Raw genomic sequence first — 17,128 nt, 5'->3', positions numbered from 1 at the left:
GTCTAATGCAATCGATCACGACCCAATAGTATCTATGCAATGATGATTTCGCGTCAAGTCTCGGCGCCCGCGACAACCGGCGCCCAGTGACATGTTTACAAGTCAAAGTCCGAATCGTCGTCGCTGTCCTGACCGCGCCTCGCAGCACGGCCGCCTCCACTCGCCGTGCCCAGCCCTCCACCAGACCGGATGCCTCCACTGCGCGCATTGACAGTGCCCACATCGCCGCCGTCAGAGTCGAGGTCCGAGTCGTCCGACTCGTTGGCGCGTGCAGCTGACCGCAGCGCCGACGACGGCTTGTCAATCGCCGTGTAGCGGATGAGGAGGGCCTCGAGTTCTGATGGGTCAGCAGGGTCGACGATCGTTAACCCACCTCGGACAGTCGTCTTGAGCCCGTTCATTCCAGCCCCAGCGATGAGGTTGCCGACCATGTCGCCATTGCGGTAGATGAGCAGCGTCGGCACATTCTTGTCGGGGTAGTTGGGGATGCACATGGTCGCGGGGATGGAGAGGAACTTTGTCTCGGGGTGCGCGGCCGCGAGTTGGGCGAGCAGGGGGCGGAGGTGCTGTGAGAGCGGTATTCTATTGTCAGCTGGCTCGGTTCTGCCCACTCACGAGTCCTTGAACAGGTAAACGACGACGCCCGTGCCCTTGAGCTTGCGCGCGCGGAGGAGCGCCGGCTTGTTGGCCTCCTCGTCGTCATCGTCGCTGCCCGGCGCCTCCTCGGACTCGAGCTTGCCGTCCGCATTGAGCTTGGAGCCCTCAGTGACCTCGCGCACAAAGTCCTCGCGCGCGAGCGGCTCGAGGCTGCCAAAGCGGCCGCGCTTCTCCTCGGCGCGCATCTCGGCAAGCCGTCTCCGGCGGTAGTCCTCAAACATGCGCTCGTCGTCCGAGTCGAGGTTGTCCCCCTCGAGGAGGTTGCCCAGCTGGTCGGCATCTGCGGTCGACGCGATCGCGCGCACCGCGTCGTCGTGGGTAATGTGCGGGATGTCGGGGGAAGGTGGGCGCGAGGGCGGCTTGGGCGGCAGGATGCCGTGCGCGCGCAGCGCGTCGTTGCTGCGGGTGAGCTAACAGTTCGCCACATAGATTAGCTCACAACTCGGTGTCCTCGTTCGGGTTGACCATGGTGTATGAGTGTTGTCCAAGAGTGCTATTGCAGAGCTGGCTTTCTCATCGCCGTCGTCGTCACCGTTGTCGGTGCTGTTCCCACCGCCGCGCCGTCAACATTGCACTCCACGTCTCAAGACTATTTGCTCCCGCTATGGGGTCCCCACATTACGTCGAGTCGCGATCGCGTGCGATGGTAGCTTCTAGGAGCATGTGCAAGGACGAGCAGACGTGACGACAATGGCGGAGACGCCGGAGCATAACAATAGCGCAGGCTTCATGGTTACCCCCCATACGAGTCTGTCGCTCCACGTCCACACCATGGTAGACACGACGGGAGACAAGGCGCTGGCCGCACTGCTCGACTGGCTCAACACGTTTCCCGGGTTCCACAACAAGGGTGTGCTCAAGTTTGCAAACCGTTAGTCGCGTGTGTGTGGGGCGGGCGGGCGTCGGTGTCGGTGTCGGAGCGACGGGGCGTCGGGGCACTGCTGATCGCTGCCGCAGATGGTGGACGTGGACTCTTCGTCGATCAGGCTGTCCAGGTGGGCCTTGACACGCTCGCGCCCCAACTAACCACCGCAGCCCAGCGAGAACCTCCTAGTCATCCCCGCGCCCTCGCTCCTCAACCCGTTGACGCTGCAAAAGTCGGCGCTCAACACGATCCCGCCCGAGCTCTTCCCCGTCGCGGCGTCGAGCTCGTCCCCGCCACGCCGCTCGTCCAACGGCACGCCGCGGCTGACGACGACGCAGCTCCTGACGCTGCACAACGCGCTCACGCGCGACCCAAAGCAGCGGCACAAGTCCGAGTGGCAGGTGTTCATGGACTCGCTGCCCGGCTTCCGGCCGTGGCACCCGCTCACGTGGGTCATCCCCAGCAGCGACGACGCCGAGCAGGACGAGTGGTGGACACGGCTGTACGAGTGCCTGAGCGAGAGCGTCAAGATCAAGATTGCAGAGGTCAAGAAGCGGTACGAGGACGACCGGGCCGTCGTGCGCAATGTCCTGGTACGTCGACGGAGGTGCCGCCGCTGACGTGATAAGGCGAATGAGGAGCCGTTCAGGTCGCAGGGGATCGACAAGGAGCTGTCGGATGAAGTCATCCTGTGGGCCTGGCTCAACGGTGAGTGCGAAGTGCACCCGGGGAGCGCATCGGCGACGTGGACTGTCATTCCTCGCCATTGCGACGTATGAGGCGATTGTGGCTGTGGCTCATGACCTCGGCACTCCGAGATGGTACCACCGTCCTTTCAACCCACCCACCTTTCCATCCCCTCCACCACCCATGCTCACACCACAGTCAACACGCGTACCGTGTCCATGCCGCTGGGCCTCGCCGAGCCCGTCGACGCCAAGTGGCCGGTCAACAACCACTCGTTCATCCCCCTGCTGGATATGATCAACCACTCTTCGCTCAACAGCGTCGTATGCCCCAAGCCCGAGTCGCTGCCGTCGTCGTCCGTGTCCAAGCGCGTGGTCAAGACCGCGCGCGGACCAGGGCGACAGCTCAACGCGCACCTCATCCCCGGCAAGATTGACCAGGCCGTCTTTGCCCCTCTCCGCGGACTGGAAGCAGGCGAGGAAGTAATGTTCATGTACGGCCCGCACTCGAACGCGCTCCTGTTCGCCGAGTACGGCTTCACAGAAGTGGACGACGCGAGCGACCCGCTGCAGTGGCCCAACGGCGACATTGACGTCTCGCCATGGGTATACAAGCTGTGGGAGGACGGGGGCGGCACCGACGACAAGCGCGACGTGCTCGACGACGCCGGACTGTGGGGGCACAACAAGCTGCTGTCCAACAGCGGCGAGCCGGCGCCGAGCATCGGACTCATGTCGACGCTGTGCGTGCTGCACTCGTCGCTCGAGAGCAACATCACGGTCGACACGCTGCGCACACGCAACTTTTCGCGGACGACCAAGATGGCCGCGCGGCGCGCCCTCGCGCGTATCTGCGAGGCCGTGCTGTCTGACGCTGCGGATGCACGCGAGGACCTCGACGAGATTGCGCCGTTGGCCAGCGATGACGCCAAGCGGCAGGCGGTGCGGACGAGCCGCGCGCTCCTGCGCGAAGAGGAGCACATTGCAAAGGGTGTCTTGGAGCTGGTTGAAACCGGCGGGTCGATCCCAAGCTTTTAGCGCGTGTGTCGGCGACGGCGTGCAGGGTGCTAAGCGCCTCCGCCCATGCATCGGCCGTAGTAGAGTGTAGAAACAGTGTAGTCGTAGCCATCTAACCCCGAAACCAACCCCATGTCATTTGTCGCATTGTCGTCGGCGTCGGCATCCACGGGATGTGTGCTGTTGTGATGTTGTAACCGCCGTGACAAAGAGGGCCAGCCCGCGCCAGCCAGCAGCAGCCACCGCCAGCCACGAGCCATGACAGAGTCGTCGACGCGTCCGTTTGTCGGTTGGCGCGCCAGCCGCGGCCGGACAAGTCCGGCAATCAGCTCCCGGGTCCAGCCAGTGCCACAGCCGGCCGGCAGGTAACCCTCCCCACCCCAACACCATCTCCCTCTTGCCACTTCTCTCACACTCTCAACCCACACTCGCTCACACCATGTCCATCTCCGACTCGGCTATCCACGCCCTCGCCGGCGCCGCAGGCGGCTGCGTCTCCATGGCGCTCACGTACCCGCTCGTCAACCTCTCGACGCGCGCCGCCGTCTCGTCCAAGAAGGAGGACCTCTCCCTCCACCAGGCCATCGTCAAGACGGTCAAGGACCAAGGCATCGGCGGCCTCTACAGCGGCCTCGGGAGCTCGCTTTTCGGGATAACCATGTCGAACGGAGTTTACTACGCACGTCGGGACTGTTGATGCATGCGCTGACGATCGCAGGCAGCGTACGAGGAGACGCGCGCGTGGCTCATCAAGCGCCGCAAGGGCCCTGCGGCCAACAGCGCGCTCACGACGGGCGAGGGCATCGTCGCGGGTCTCATCGCAGGTGCGTGGGGGCGGCGGTGGAGGTGTGGGAGTCTGCACGGCCGCTGAGGCCGTTCGTTCTCGTCATGAACGTGTGGGGAGCCGCGTGCCACACACCCCGCCCGTTCCCAGCTCACACCACAGGCTCCATCTGCACGATCGTCACCAACCCTATCTGGGTTGTCCAGGCGTACCAGTCTACGCGTGCCGTCGCGTCTGCGGACGGCGAGAAGAAGGTCGGCCCATCGGCCCTCGAGTCGTTCAAGTCCATCGTCAAGCAGGACGGCATCAAGGGCCTGTGGCGCGGTATCGGCCCTGCGCTGATCCTTGTCATCAACCCCGTGATCCAGGTAAGCCGTGGGTCGCTACACTGTCGCTCACACCCCAGTACACGACCTTTGAGCGCATGGTTTCCGCGCTCCTCACATGGCGCGCTGACCACGCCCCCGCCGGAGCCAAGGCTGGCCCCACCGGCCGCTCGGCGCTTACCGACCGCGACCTGTTCCTGCTCGGTGCGCTCTCCAAGCTCATCGCCACGGGATCGTCGTACCCGATCGTAAGTGGAGCCGGGGTGCAAACGCTCACCCCCAGCTCGTGGTCAAGTCGCGCCTCCAGGCCGCGACGCACAAGTACAGCTCGTCGCTCAAGGCGATCATCCAGATCCTCAAGACCGAGGGCATCTCTGGTGAGTCGAGCGAGGTATACGCCCCGCCCCAGCCCGCTGACGCCCCGCAGGCCTCTACTCTGGCCTCGGACCCAAGCTGCTCCAGTCGGCGCTTACCGCCGCCTTCCTGTTCGTCGCCCAGCGCCGCATCTACGAGGCGGTCAAGGGCCTCGTCACGGCTGCGGCGTCCAAGCGCGCGGCGGTTCGCGCGTAGGCGGCGGCGTGGCATAACGCGTAGTAATGTAGCCAGCGGCGCGGCGTGGCGGAGTAGCGGCGTAGCCAGACGGCGGAAAATCAATCAATAGCACGGGATGCGGATGCCGAATCACTGTGGGGGCGGGGGCGCCAAAGGCTGGCCGTGGCCGCGGCTGGAAGTGCGACTGTTTGGCCCGTTGGATCGTGTCACGGCGCAGTGTCACTCGACATCGACGTCACGCAGCTGACACCAAGTGCAAGGTACTCACTGCTCATCAGCTGACGCTGGCGCTGACGCCGACAAGACCTCGGATATACCGAGCATGTGCTGACGCCCGCGGCGCAAGCAACCGCCCGACTCGCGCCGCCACTCGGCGCCTCGTTCGCCAGCAGCGTTGTCGTGCCAAGCGTGACCCAGCTCTCTCACCCTCTGCCAGGCGTGGCCCCGCGCCGAGCCCCTCTGCCTCGCTCATATCCTATCCCGTGCATGATGCAATAGCGTACAACCTGGTATACAGTAGTGTCTAGAACTCGAACGGCTCGCCGTCGCCGAGCACGGGGCTCGTGTGGATCTTGATCGCGTCCTCGATCAGGCGCCAGAAGCCGTCGCGCGAGTCGTCGACGGCGGAGTACACCTCCTTTGCGGCCTCGACGCGGGCGGTCATGACCGCAGTCCTCGCGTCAAAGACGTACGGCTCGGCACCGCCGCCCCAGCTCGGCCGGTCGTTGACCTCGCGCCCGACGCGCAGCCACTCGAACGCGGCGGCCTCGGCGTCCTGCTCGGCCGCGTACGCGCTCCACGCGCGCATGAGGATCGCGCGGACCTTTGCGCGGATCTTTTGCTCGAGCACGCCGGGTGCGGCGGGCGCTGGCGCCGGCGCCGCCTCGGGCTCGGGCGCGGCGACCTCGGCGGCGGGCTCGTCCGCGACGAGGCCTTGCAGCAGCAGGCTGAGCGTCGCGGCCGTCTCGGGCCCGGCGACCTTGATGTCGGGTTTCGCTGGCGTCTCGGCCCCGCGGGCGGGCTCGGCGGGCTCAGCCCCGGCCCCATACTGCGCCCAGTAGTCGTCCTCGTCGTTGTCGCCGGGGAGCTCGGCGCGCTGGCTCGGCGGCGTAAAGCCCGCCCAGTAGTCGTCTGGCGCGTCGTCGCTGTAGCTCACGTTCTCGACGTGGCTGACCCAGCCTGCGTCGTCGTCGTCGTCGCCGAGCGAGAATTTCGCCCTCGCGCCGCGGTAAGTCCAGCCGCGCTTGTCGTCGTGCTCAAACGTCGTGTGCACCGCCTGGCCGTGCCCGTACTCGGGCGCGACTATGCTCCGCGCGAGCAGCATCTCGCCGTCGAAGCTGTACTGGGTGGGGAGGAGCCTGAAGCCGCCGGAGAGGGCGTCGAGCGCGCTGGCGAGCGGGTGGGGGTCGAGGGCGGAGCTTCCGCTGGGGAAGGGCGAGAGCTGCGCGTCGAGGTCGTCCTCGGCGGGCGGGAGGAAGGTGAGCCGCTCGATGAAGGAGCGCGAGAGGAGCTCGACGGGGAGGGGGGGTGCGGGCGGGAGGAGGTGCGAGAGGATCGCGTCGCGCACAGTGTCGGGTAGTGGTGGGGCGTCGCTGGCAGCCGCGGTGGCGAGGTCGCCTGCTCCCCCGTCCATGATATATGTGGAGCTGCGAGCAGAGTGTTGCGCCGTGTCAAAGTGGCCAGGCAGGCCATGTGAGGGTGCCAAGTCTGGCCCAGGCGAAACTTGCTCCGACCGCAGCCCCCCCACCCCACGCGATCCCGCCGGCTATGGCCTGCCGAGCGTGGGGGGCGGCCAAACTGCCGCTGCAATTGACCCGCGCTTTCTGACCTGGCGCGTGTTCCGAGGCAGTACGTGCGGGGCTCGACGGGGTTCCTCGGGGCTGTGGGCACGGCTGCGTGTGTGCTTGCGTGCTTGCGCCAATCACGCCGGCGTGAATGGCAAGTGGTGCATGGCAGAGAGAGAATGTACGGCAGGTCGCGGCGAGGAATGCGGGGGAGGCGGCTGCACGCGGGTGGGTCCAGTGCGGCGACATGTGGCCGCTAGCGCTCGGCATGTTCGGCGCGCCCACTCGGCAGAGAAGCACTACGGCGTACTACGGCTGCTGATTTACACCTGCTCCGTTCCCAGCCGCTGTCTACGGGATGCACGTCGAGTCTGTCGACTGCGCTGTGCCTAGGGCGCTCGGCGCTCGGCGGCTCCGCGTACGCCATGGCGCGGCGCGCGGTACGTGGCAGCGCCTGCCGCATCAACCCCCACCGGCCATGACTCACACTGGCGCATGTACACGCCGCGGCCATTGTCGTGGGGCGAGCACGCGCGAGCAATCGTCACCCCGACCGCTCGCTTCGCTCGCGGTTTAATAATCCCCCTTGCGATTCGCCTTCCTGCTCTTCATCTTGTCCTTTGCGTCCCTCCGGCGCCGCTGCTCGGCCTCGACGTGCCCGCGCACGCGCTCCTTCTGCTCCTCGCTCGTCTCGCCGACAATCATGCCGCGCGTCGTGTCGACAATCGACGTGTGCAGGGTCAGGAGCGCGCGCGCCAGGTTGTCGGGCGCCTTGCGCGACGCCTGCGACGACAGCAGCAGGCTCGGCGCGTGGTAGTGCGGCTGGGGCGTCAGTGCGCGCCAACACTCCCACTCACACTGCGCTTGAGCGCAGCCACGACAAACGGCGGGAGCCAGACCCCGCTCGCGGCGTGCACGTCGCACCGCACAATCGCCTTCGAGTTGGTCTTGTTGACGTGCTGGCCGCCAGGGCCGCTGGAGCGCGCGTACGTCACCTCGTACCCGTCCTTGGGGAGGTCGTCGAGCGTGAAGCCGTTGATCCAGTCGCGCGCCAGGGTGTGGTCGTCCTGCTTGCTGAGCTGGGCGAGCGCGAGGAGGCGCGCCGGCGCGGGGCCGGCCGCCGAGCTCGAGGTTGACAAGAGCCGCGCGCGAGGCGCATGGCGCAGCAGTCGTTCAAGGACCGGGCGCTTCATTGCACTCCGCCACCGCCGCCGCCGTAAATTGCTGCACGATATTGTTGACAAGAGTTGTGGAGGGAAGGCAGGCTTTGAACATTGTTGTCGGGCTCTGCGGGGACCCCGGACCCACTTGTGCTCGGGCCTCGACTGCCACATCACGTGATAATCGGGAATAGCGAATACTCCCGATTATTTCAAATTCCTTTTTGTGCCATTTTTTTCACCCGCGTTGTTTGTGGTCGCTGTCAGTTTTTGACCCCCCCATCCAAGTCGCAACTACGTCAGAGTCGCTGCAGGCCGCGCGACGTCACTGCTCGTCGCTCGTCGCCCAAGTCTGTTCCTCACAAAGCGTCATCACCATCATCACCCACCCTCACGCCGCTCATCGTCACCACCACCCACAGCCAGCCGCCATCAACCACCGTAACCCACCCAGACCCTACGCTTGCATCGCACCCACCCCTCCTCCTCCTTGTCTTATCTCTTTGCTGTAGAGCATACCGCACATAGCGGACGCTTTCTACAGCAACCCACGCGCGTTTTTCTCAAGCTCGTACGAGGAGAGTGAGACCGAATCATCCCTAAGACGTTTGAATCAGGTGAGTCGAAAAATTACCCCCCATCGTCAAGGATGCCTCGGACGTCATCGTCGGCCAATGTCAACAGTGACCATCACTCTTGGTCGCCGAGCACGTCCCAGAGCATGCGATGGCCATCCTTCGTCGCGGTCGATGCCTGTTTGATGATGCCTTGCTGACACTTGTTCCCTCGCCGCACTCGCTCTCTTCAAATGACCCCGCCGTGCTGAATCATCCACCAAACGTCCCCGCTGTCCGTCTCTACACCCTCTCCGTGCCCCTCGTCCCCATCACTGCACCCTCCCTCCCTCCCATGCAACCTCGAGCAGCCCCCTCCCCCCTCCTACCTCCCTCCTACACCACAACACTGCATCGGCTCATACCCACGTCAAGTGCTTGTGTATACCATACAGTGCTACAAGTCGCCGCCGCCTCGAGTTCCAGTTCATCACAGTCACGGTCCCGGCCCCACTCTCGTTCCCCCTCCCTTCCTTAGCACACATCAAGACCGTGCAGCCTACCACCTGCATCGTTTCCTTGCTGGACTACTCCCTTGATCAATGACAGCAGTAGCACCTCCACCGTCGGTACTGCCTTCTACGGGGCCAACGTCTACAGGTGAGTTTACCCTGCCTTCCTTCTTAGTGCCACTGCTCACCTGCCACAGTTGCCCCAACATCGTCATCGGCCAAGCCCGAGAAGACTGAGGATAAATACAAACCTCCCGCCAACGTCAAGGAGCCCAAGGAGGATCGCGACGACCGCAAGGACGAGGCTGAAGGTGAGTCTTGCTGCATCGGTTTGGAAAGCATAGGAGTCGACCGGGGGTGGCGGCGGCCAGAAGGGGGCTTCGTCATTCCTTGTCGTACTGTCCCCCATGTCCCCAAATGTGGCCCAGGGCCCATCGATTGTGTCTCGTACACTGGGTGGCCCAGACCACTCAATCTCATTCCAGTGCATGAGCAACATGTCCACACCTCGTATTGTGTCGTGTCTCCAGCCACCTGGGGGCTCCACTTCACAATGGCTTGGCAACTGCGTCACTAGTCCTCACCTCTTGCCCACCACAGCACGCTAACATGCCCATAGCCAAGTCCCCTGGAGCCGCAAACGACTCTACCAACCCGTCCATGTTCGATCTCGAGCCGAACCCATTTGAACAGTCCTTCTCTCGCGGTTCCGCTTCCACCGAACGCACTACTCCTCCTCGTGGTGGCGACGCCACCAGTGTCAAGCACAACGCCCTTCCCCCGCTCTCCAGTTTAACTAGCCCCGCCGCGGCCGACCCCAGCCAGTTCCCCTGGCTCGCCGGACACTCTCTTCGTGCAGGACCACTGAGTCCTGCTATGCTGGCTGGCCCCGCTCAAGGAAGTCAAGCCGCTGCTGCCGCTGGCGGCGAGAACAACAACAACACGTTTGAGGCTGGCACTTTCCGCACTGGCTTCACTCCTGGCACTGGATCTGGCTTCACCCCCGGATACAACGCACTTCTCAACTCAAACTTTGGCGCCCTGCCTATGCCCAGTCCCAACACTGCGGCTTTCTTAAACAGCATCACCAACGTGAACAGCGAGACCACCGACGGAGCTCCCCCTGCCAACAACGGTGCCCCCGCCGGACAGTTCAACGAGCGTCAGCCACCTTCCGCCATCCCTCCTCATTTGCAGAGCCAGCAAGGCGGACCCCACGGTCTCTCCCATCTGAACCCTGCGCACGGCGGCCAGGAGACGATCCCTCCCAACGCACTCAACGCCTTGACCACTGCGGTCACCGAACTCAACCGCCCAGCAGGTGGCATCGCCCCCCCTTTCTACCAGCCCGTGCACCCTGGCGCCGTTGCCCCAGGCATGTCCCACCCCGACTTTGCTCAGCAGAACGCCAATGCGGCCAGCCAGGCCGCCAACGGTTTGTTCCTGCTCTCCCAGGCCCATCAAGAGTTGTCAAAGCGGGAAGAGGAGGCCAAGTCTGGCACCCCCAAGCGCGGCGCCGAGCCAAAGGCGGCTGCCGGTCAGAAGCGCAAAGAGTCTGGCACTGGCAAGGCAGGCGCGGCAAAGAAGGGCAAGAAGGCCAAGGACGAGATGCCCAGCGACTCGTCTGATGGCGAGGGCGACGACAAGAAGGGGGGCAACCGCAACGAGACCGAGGAGGACAAGCGCCGCAACTTCCTCGAGCGCAACCGTCAAGCTGCCCTCAAGTGCCGTCAGCGAAAGAAGGCCTGGCTTGGCGAGCTGCAGAACAAGGTCGAGACCCTGTCGATGGAGAACGAGCGTCTCCAGCAGACGGTGCACACGCTCGACGAGGAGATTGCACGATTGTCGTCGATCCTCATGCAGCACCGCGACTGTGGCATCGGCATCCCCATGCAGCAGCAGCCTGCGTACGGCCGCCCCCTCCGTTAGACCACCCCAAGACTACATCTTTCCCCACCACTCTCAATCTCCTCTCACTCTCCTCCCACTCGACAAAGCCTACAACAGTTGTCATCTACCCAGCATATTCGCTGCGACCCGCAGCCCCGTCATCCTCACATGCTGGACTCTTTGCACGGACAAGGCCGACTGGCTTTACGGCCGGCTTTCCCCCAAAAGACGCCCCCTTCGCAATGTGAAGAACCATCCTTTTCGCTTTCGATCCTTCCTTACCGACTGCCCCCACCGTGTTGAGACCGATTATAGCGCTATCCTTGTATCCCCGAGCTCTGATGCAGCCTATCGTCCCTTATACATGTGTGTGTGTGTGTGTGGTGTGTGTGTGCAGTGTGTGTACATGAGTGTGGGTGTGTGGGTGGTGTGTGCAACATGTTGTATGGAGAGTGTGGGGCGCCGACGCCGACGCCAATCAAACGCGGATCGCGTAGGCGATGATGACGACCATGAGCGTGTCCTGCCCGAGGTTAGCGCTGCTGCGAGCGCGCCGCGCGCCAGCACTGGTCCACCCACGTTCGAGTACATTTCCTGGATGGCCGAGTCTGCGTCCTCCCAGTGGCACGACAGGTCTGCGCGGCCTGCCTGTCCGAGGTTTTCAGAGAAGGTGGACGTGACCTGTGCGGGTGAGTGCGAGCGAGGAAGGCGCGATGGGGTGTGCTCACGATAAACTTGTAGCCCTTTGGCTCGATCTCGACCATGCGCTGCTTGATGCGCTGGGGTGAGCTGGGCCGGGGGGAGCAACACGCACCTCACACAGCTCCTTGCTGTAGAAGGCCATGCGGCTGCGGTCGGTGCTGTCCCACGCGACCTTGACGAGCGTCTTGGAGAGCAGCTGGGGGGTCAGTAAGCTCAAGTCAAGGCCGCTCACGGTCCGGATGAAGGGGCGCAGCTGGTCGGCCGGGAACCTGGGGCGTGAGCTCTGTCCACGGCGACACGGTGAGGGGCGCACTTGGGCCGCGGGGAGGCCGACGCCGAGCGCAGCGGCGGCGAGAGGGCAGAGCCGCGCGCAGACATGGGCGAGGGAGGCGACGTGAACGACTCGACGTTGGAGCGCAGCGTCTTGGCGTAGTACTCGCCTGCTGCGGGCGATGTGTCTCCTGGCGACTTCTTGAACGCGTTGAAGAGGGACATGCGGCGCGTCGGGGTGGGGGGGGGGGTGGGGTACGACGTCGGTTCGGCGTGAGCCGAGGGGGCGGGGGGGAGGGACGAGAGCTTAATCGCGGAGTGAGGGGCGAGGCGGCGAGGCGGCGAGGCGGCAAGGCACTGCGTGATGGACACCTGGGGTGGAGGGAATGCCAACGGAACAACTCAGTGCCGCCGCTTCGCGGCGCCACATACCGAAATCCCGGGCCGCCGAAATACGCCTAATGGCAAGATTAAAACCATTTCAGCCCGCTGGCAAGTATCCTTCTGCTAGGGTTAGAAGCTTTGACAGTGAGGAGCCTATCCGAGTCGAGCTATTTGCTAGTTGAAAAAAAGCAATCCTACCGTCTTACTGGTTGTAATCAGCTTAGTGAGCAATTTCTGGAACAAAACTATTAGAGAGATTCTAAGAGTTCAATCTTGTTGTTTTGGCCCCGACCACGAGGATGTGATGACTGTGGATGATGACGTTGGGCGCGGGCGGCGGGTGATTGCCGGCGCGTGTGTGTGCGGGGGTGTACAGCAGCAGCGCTTCGCCAGCGCCGAGCACCGCGAGCACCGCTCGGGCTCATGCAAGCGGCGTCGGCTCACACATGCACGACCTTGTCGCATGCATTCGGCGTGTCGTGTGCTGCGCTCTGTACGGTGTGACCCCCCCGGCCGCCGCCACTTGCGACCCAGGCTAGGCTATCCAGGCCGCCAGTCTTGGCTAGCCGCCGCCGCCGCCGCCCACCACCCCACCCCCTCCTTATTACACGGCACGCCCAAGGTTACCCTGACGCGCGTGAACTCACACTCCCCTCTGTATCTTGTCGCATCTGTATCCATACGCACGACGCACGCATGACCGACGCGTGGGCGACTCCTCAACGATACCCCCCCGGCCCCTACCACCTGCACCAGCACCAGCACCTGGTGCACCCGTCGCCCGTGCGCGCGCACAGCTACCCGTTTCAGGCCGCGCCGTTGGCGTTGCACGCGCCGGCGCACCTGTCCCTGGCGCAGTTGCAGGCCGGCTGGTCAGGTTCGAGTCCGCCCTCGGCCTCGTCGTCACACACGGGCTCGACGTCGTCGCACACATTCTACACGCACCACCCTCCTTCTCCACCGCTGTCTGCAAGCACCATGCCCGATCCCTGGGGCGCTGAGCGCGAAAAGCCCATTCCCATCGAGGACGACGACGACCATCCTCGGCCATGGGCGCCCAACGGCGCCGGCACCGGCGCAGCCCACGAAGAGACAAACGGCCACGCTCACCCCCACCCCCACCACCACCACCACAATCATTCATACTCCTCACAACAGCAGGGCATGGCGACCAAGCCGCGCGGCCTCTCGCCAAAACGCCTCCCGGGCCCGCACGCCGTAGAGGTGCTGGCCGCCCTCATGGACCTGAGTAAAGGCCGCGACAAGATCCTGGTGGGCCCAGCATGCCCGAGTAGGCGCTAACCGCGTGCGCGCAGAAAATCGTCCAGTACTCGATGCGCTCGTACCTCTACGTGTTGGGCCTCATCGCCGCCGTGCGGCCGCTGACAAAGTGGTTCACGGCCAACCGCAAGCGCACGCAGATCGCCGTCTCGGGCCTCAGCCTCACGCGCAAGTGCCTGCTCCTGCTCAATCCGCTGCGCCCGGCCGGCGCGCTGCTCTCGCCAGAGCCGACGAGCGCGCGCGAGTTCCTAGGCCACCTCGTCGACCTCGTCGGCGCGCTCGCAGACGACGTCTACTGCCTCTCAAAGCTCGGCATCATGTCCCGCAAGAAGGGCGCGATTGCGGATCGCTGGGCAAAGTGAGTAGAGCTGCTCCCCCAACCGCCCCTGCCCCCGCGGCCCCCGCTGACGCCGACACCCACCAGCCGGATATGGTTCCTCAACACGCTCAGCGGGCTCTGGAACCTCCACGTAAAGGCGCGCACCACCAACCGCTCCCAGTCAGAGAAGACGCAGGACGAGTGGTCGCGCACAAAGTACCTGTGTGACCTCGTCTTTGTTTGTGAGTGGGGCGGGGCGGCGAGCAGCGCCAAGCAGCGCCCGCCGCAAACCTGTACGCGTAGCTCACACTCCCAGCGTACGACGTGTTCCACCTCACATGGTTCAAGGAGCCAGTGCAGTGCGCGACTGGCCTCACTGCAGCCTTCATCAGGTGAGTGCACTCGCAAAATTGTCACGCCCCCGCACCCCCGGCAACTCGGGTATCCGACAAGCCAACCGTGCTGACGTCCACAGCGCCGGACAGTTATACAACAAGCAGCACGCCCAGCTCAGCAAGCGGTGATGCAGCGTGCGCACAGTTTGGAGCGGAACGTCGTTTGGGTCCTGTGTTTGGGTATAGGTCTGTGTATCGGGACCGACGACATTTATGAGTCTTAGGCATTACCGTCATGTTATATCATTCGCTGTGTGTGGGCGCGGGGGGCCGGCGGTGCAGCAGGCCGTGAGATTGTTTTACAAGGCTGTCCCAGGGGGGGTACGCGGAGAGACCAGACGGCGGATGGCCCAACGAAACTTCGTGCTCTTCTCATCACTGCATGCTCGTCCATTACGCTACTCTGATCAAAGTCCATATGATATCTGCCCTGTAAATGGGTAGGGAGACAGGCCCTTAGGCGAGGACAGCCGCGGCACCGGCAACGAAGCCAAGAGCGCCGAGGACAAGGGTAGCCACCGAAGACGTCGGAAGAACCGCGCCAACGCGAGCAGCAGAGCTGGGCTTACCCGACGAGGTGGCGGGGCTGCTGGGAGAAGCAGTGTTGCTAGTAGGAGGGTCGGACGCCGTGGGGGTGAAGATCGGGGGCTTTCCGGCAAGGCAGGACGCAGCAGCTTCCTGAGCAGCCCCGGCACTGAGAGCTACGAGCCGTTAGCGCTGGACCAAGGACCATTCTCCCAGCACTTACGCGAAGTCGACAGCGTGGCGTTGCCACCAAAGTCGCACGAGGTGGCAACCGGGTTGGCGTCGTAGTACGCCGACATGACGTAGTTCAGCTTGATGTCGGGAGAGCACATGGCAAGGGGGCCGTACTGGCCGGTCTGGCCATCACCGGCAATGGTAGTGCACGAGACGGTCGAGTTGCTCTGGGAGAGCAGGCCACAGGCCTGGTTGATGAGGGCACCAACCTTGATGGGGTTGTTGGCCGTAGCGGGGATGGCCTTGCAGCCAAGCGCATTGTCGTTGATGCACTTGCAGACCTCCTCGTTGGGCGTAGGGGGGAGCTCAGTGCTGGCAGCCAGAATGGGGCTGGTAGGAGGGCATGCGAGGACCGAATTGCTCTGAGCGCTCTGAGCGGGGCTGTTGGGGCCCGAAGTGTTCGAGTACTGGCGACCAAGCGCGGTGAAGTCGCTGTTGACGTTGACACTGTCATGTCAGTAATCGCAGTGTCGCCAGCAACTCACGTAGAGCCATCGCCCGAGAACGTCACCATTCCGTAGTTGTCGCTGGTAGGGAAGTAGCTGAAGGCAATGCCACCGGAGAAGACGTCTGCCACAGGCGCAGAGAGCATGGCGGGAACCTCAGTCCACTGGCGCGGGCCCTCCTTGATACAGCCAAACTCGGACATGTAAGCGGCGACCGTGAGGTTGCGGAAGCCCTCAGTAATGACGTTCCATCCAGAGTTGCTGTAGGTAGCCGCGCCACACCACTCGTAGTTGTTCAAGCCTGGCGTCAGATTGGCAGGCAGCAGTCCCACGCACCATAGAGGTCAACCGAAACGCTCTCGTTGCCGCAGGTGAGGTAGTCGGCCAGGGCGTTGCGGAACTCGAGGTCAGTGTCGACGGCAGCGTAGCCGACCAGAGCCTTTGAGTTGATCGAGTTGAGGTACGCCTTGGTGTCGCGGGCGGCAGCCTTGACGAAAGCTGCGTGGGTCAGATAACGATTCGTATACAATTACCCACGAGCAGCGTTGCTGTTGTTGACCGTGTTGATGACCTCGTTACCGATGTTGTACGCGAGAATGTTGGGGTACTTGTTAAAGACGTTGATGGTTCTCGTGTACTCGTTGAGGAGGTTGGTGGTCCAAGAGGGCGAGGAACGGTCAATGCTACCGTTGAGGGGGAGAGAGACGTCGAGGAGGACATAGATGCCAGCGTCGTCGAGCGCCTTCATGCAGTCGTCGTGGTTGAGCGAGGCATTGACACTGTACACGCGGACAGCGTTGACGCCAAGGTCCTTGAGGTGGGGAATGTCACGAGTACAGTTGGTCGACGACGACAGGGGGTCAACAAAGTCGGATCTGCAGAGGTTAGTCTCGCGAAGCGGGTGATCGTGCGAGTCGTGCAAAGCGGTGCGAGCAACAACACTTTGCCGATCGCCATGCAGACGTACGGTTCGGGGAATCCACCGCTGGCCATGTTAGCACAGTCACTCTGTGGTCGGATCTCGACAGAACCCACTTGGCTTCGTTGGCTTCCGTCGACACGGCGAGGTTGCCTTGAGGCTGGTATGCCACGCCCTGCAGTCGTGTTAGTCGCCTGTTGCGGTCCGTGCCGTCGACGACGCAAACATGGCCATGGCTCCACTCACCTTGATGTAGAAGCGGGTGCCGCTCGGATCGTAAAGGTACTTGCCAGAGCGGGTAATCTGAGGAAGGGCGGCGGCCAAAGGAAGGACCGCTGCCAGAGCACCGAGCGAGAAGCGCATCTTGTTGTCGAGCTAGATGGGATGTGCAGTTGCAAGAGTGGAGTCGAGAGGATGAGGGGGGGATGAGGTGGGATTGCTGCGGTGAGCGGCGACGACTGTCCCAGGCTAGGAAGTGGACGTCAGGGTTTGGTGGGAGAGAGAAGGACCGGGAGGGGGACAGGGATGGAAGGAAAAGGGTGGAGGTCACCACACGAGGATGTTGTTGTCGTCGAGTGGTGTGTGTGGTGTGGGGAAGAGAGAGGGAGAGGGAGAGTGGGAGGGAGACTGGGGTAGATGTACTAGAATGGAGCTGTTGGCCCTTGTTGAGATGGCGAGAGCAGGGCCAAGGGATGCACAGCCAAGAGCCAAGAACGGAGGCAGTGTTTGCATGACATGGCGGAAACGGCATCTGGGCAGGGAACAAAGGCGGGGCGGTGGTGTGGGTGCGTGTGGGGTGGGGTGGGGTGGGGCAGCGACGGTGACGGCTCAAACACTGTTCAAAACAGGGCAGCGTCGTCATTTAA

At 63.6% G+C, this 17,128-nt stretch overlaps 9 protein-coding genes across 9 annotated transcripts; 4 read left to right on the top strand and 5 right to left on the bottom strand.

Annotated features, from left to right (window-relative positions):
• Nucleotides 1-95: 95 nt before the first annotated feature.
• On the bottom strand, nt 96-1,125 carry PLP2 (Proteolipid protein 2; the record flags this gene model as incomplete). The annotated part of the gene is made up of 4 exons (XM_069350516.1): nt 96-337; nt 374-582; nt 616-1,056; nt 1,097-1,125. 4 exons carry the CDS (start codon nt 1,123-1,125, stop codon nt 96-98), a joined length of 921 nt encoding a protein of 306 aa, XP_069210902.1.
• Nucleotides 1,126-1,428: 303 nt separating this feature from the next.
• Q8F55_001900 (uncharacterized protein) lies at nt 1,429-3,246 on the top strand (the record flags this gene model as incomplete). Its single annotated transcript, XM_069350515.1, has 5 exons — nt 1,429-1,528; nt 1,615-1,652; nt 1,693-2,115; nt 2,152-2,230; nt 2,408-3,246. The coding sequence occupies 5 exons, from the start codon at nt 1,429-1,431 to the stop codon at nt 3,244-3,246; spliced, it is 1,479 nt and encodes a 492-aa protein (XP_069210901.1).
• Nucleotides 3,247-3,664: 418 nt separating this feature from the next.
• On the top strand, nt 3,665-4,905 carry Q8F55_001899 (uncharacterized protein; the record flags this gene model as incomplete). Its single annotated transcript, XM_069350514.1, has 6 exons — nt 3,665-3,904; nt 3,944-4,049; nt 4,172-4,377; nt 4,416-4,583; nt 4,619-4,712; nt 4,763-4,905. 6 exons carry the CDS (start codon nt 3,665-3,667, stop codon nt 4,903-4,905), a joined length of 957 nt encoding a protein of 318 aa, XP_069210900.1.
• Nucleotides 4,906-5,410: 505 nt separating this feature from the next.
• Nucleotides 5,411-6,520, bottom strand: Q8F55_001898 (uncharacterized protein; the record flags this gene model as incomplete). The annotated part of the gene is made up of 1 exon (XM_069350513.1): nt 5,411-6,520. One exon carries the CDS (start codon nt 6,518-6,520, stop codon nt 5,411-5,413), a length of 1,110 nt encoding a protein of 369 aa, XP_069210899.1.
• Nucleotides 6,521-7,244: 724 nt separating this feature from the next.
• On the bottom strand, nt 7,245-7,864 carry Q8F55_001897 (uncharacterized protein; the record flags this gene model as incomplete). The annotated part of the gene is made up of 2 exons (XM_069350512.1): nt 7,245-7,493; nt 7,529-7,864. 2 exons carry the CDS (start codon nt 7,862-7,864, stop codon nt 7,245-7,247), a joined length of 585 nt encoding a protein of 194 aa, XP_069210898.1.
• A 1,123-nt stretch (nt 7,865-8,987) lies between these two features.
• SKO1 (Transcription factor) lies at nt 8,988-10,826 on the top strand (the record flags this gene model as incomplete). The annotated part of the gene is made up of 3 exons (XM_069350511.1): nt 8,988-9,045; nt 9,095-9,208; nt 9,517-10,826. 3 exons carry the CDS (start codon nt 8,988-8,990, stop codon nt 10,824-10,826), a joined length of 1,482 nt encoding a protein of 493 aa, XP_069210897.1.
• A 439-nt stretch (nt 10,827-11,265) lies between these two features.
• Nucleotides 11,266-11,984, bottom strand: Q8F55_001895 (uncharacterized protein; the record flags this gene model as incomplete). Its single annotated transcript, XM_069350510.1, has 6 exons — nt 11,266-11,310; nt 11,367-11,468; nt 11,516-11,566; nt 11,602-11,685; nt 11,722-11,758; nt 11,803-11,984. 6 exons carry the CDS (start codon nt 11,982-11,984, stop codon nt 11,266-11,268), a joined length of 501 nt encoding a protein of 166 aa, XP_069210896.1.
• An 855-nt stretch (nt 11,985-12,839) lies between these two features.
• Nucleotides 12,840-14,267, top strand: Q8F55_001894 (uncharacterized protein; the record flags this gene model as incomplete). The annotated part of the gene is made up of 5 exons (XM_069350509.1): nt 12,840-13,415; nt 13,460-13,782; nt 13,849-13,985; nt 14,060-14,135; nt 14,219-14,267. 5 exons carry the CDS (start codon nt 12,840-12,842, stop codon nt 14,265-14,267), a joined length of 1,161 nt encoding a protein of 386 aa, XP_069210895.1.
• A 327-nt stretch (nt 14,268-14,594) lies between these two features.
• Nucleotides 14,595-16,625, bottom strand: PHR2 (1,3-beta-glucanosyltransferase; the record flags this gene model as incomplete). The annotated part of the gene is made up of 8 exons (XM_069350508.1): nt 14,595-14,839; nt 14,887-15,344; nt 15,383-15,644; nt 15,680-15,841; nt 15,881-16,218; nt 16,311-16,328; nt 16,379-16,437; nt 16,509-16,625. The coding sequence occupies 8 exons, from the start codon at nt 16,623-16,625 to the stop codon at nt 14,595-14,597; spliced, it is 1,659 nt and encodes a 552-aa protein (XP_069210894.1).
• Nucleotides 16,626-17,128: the final 503 nt, after the last annotated feature.

The sequence above is a fragment of the Vanrija albida genome, assembly GCF_041260175.1.
Source record: "Vanrija albida strain AlHP1 chromosome Unknown contig_2, whole genome shotgun sequence".
NCBI classification, from domain to species: domain Eukaryota; kingdom Fungi; phylum Basidiomycota; class Tremellomycetes; order Trichosporonales; family Trichosporonaceae; genus Vanrija; species Vanrija albida.
The sequence above is the reverse complement of the archived record's forward strand: the minus strand, read 5'-3'. Positions and strand labels throughout refer to the sequence as shown.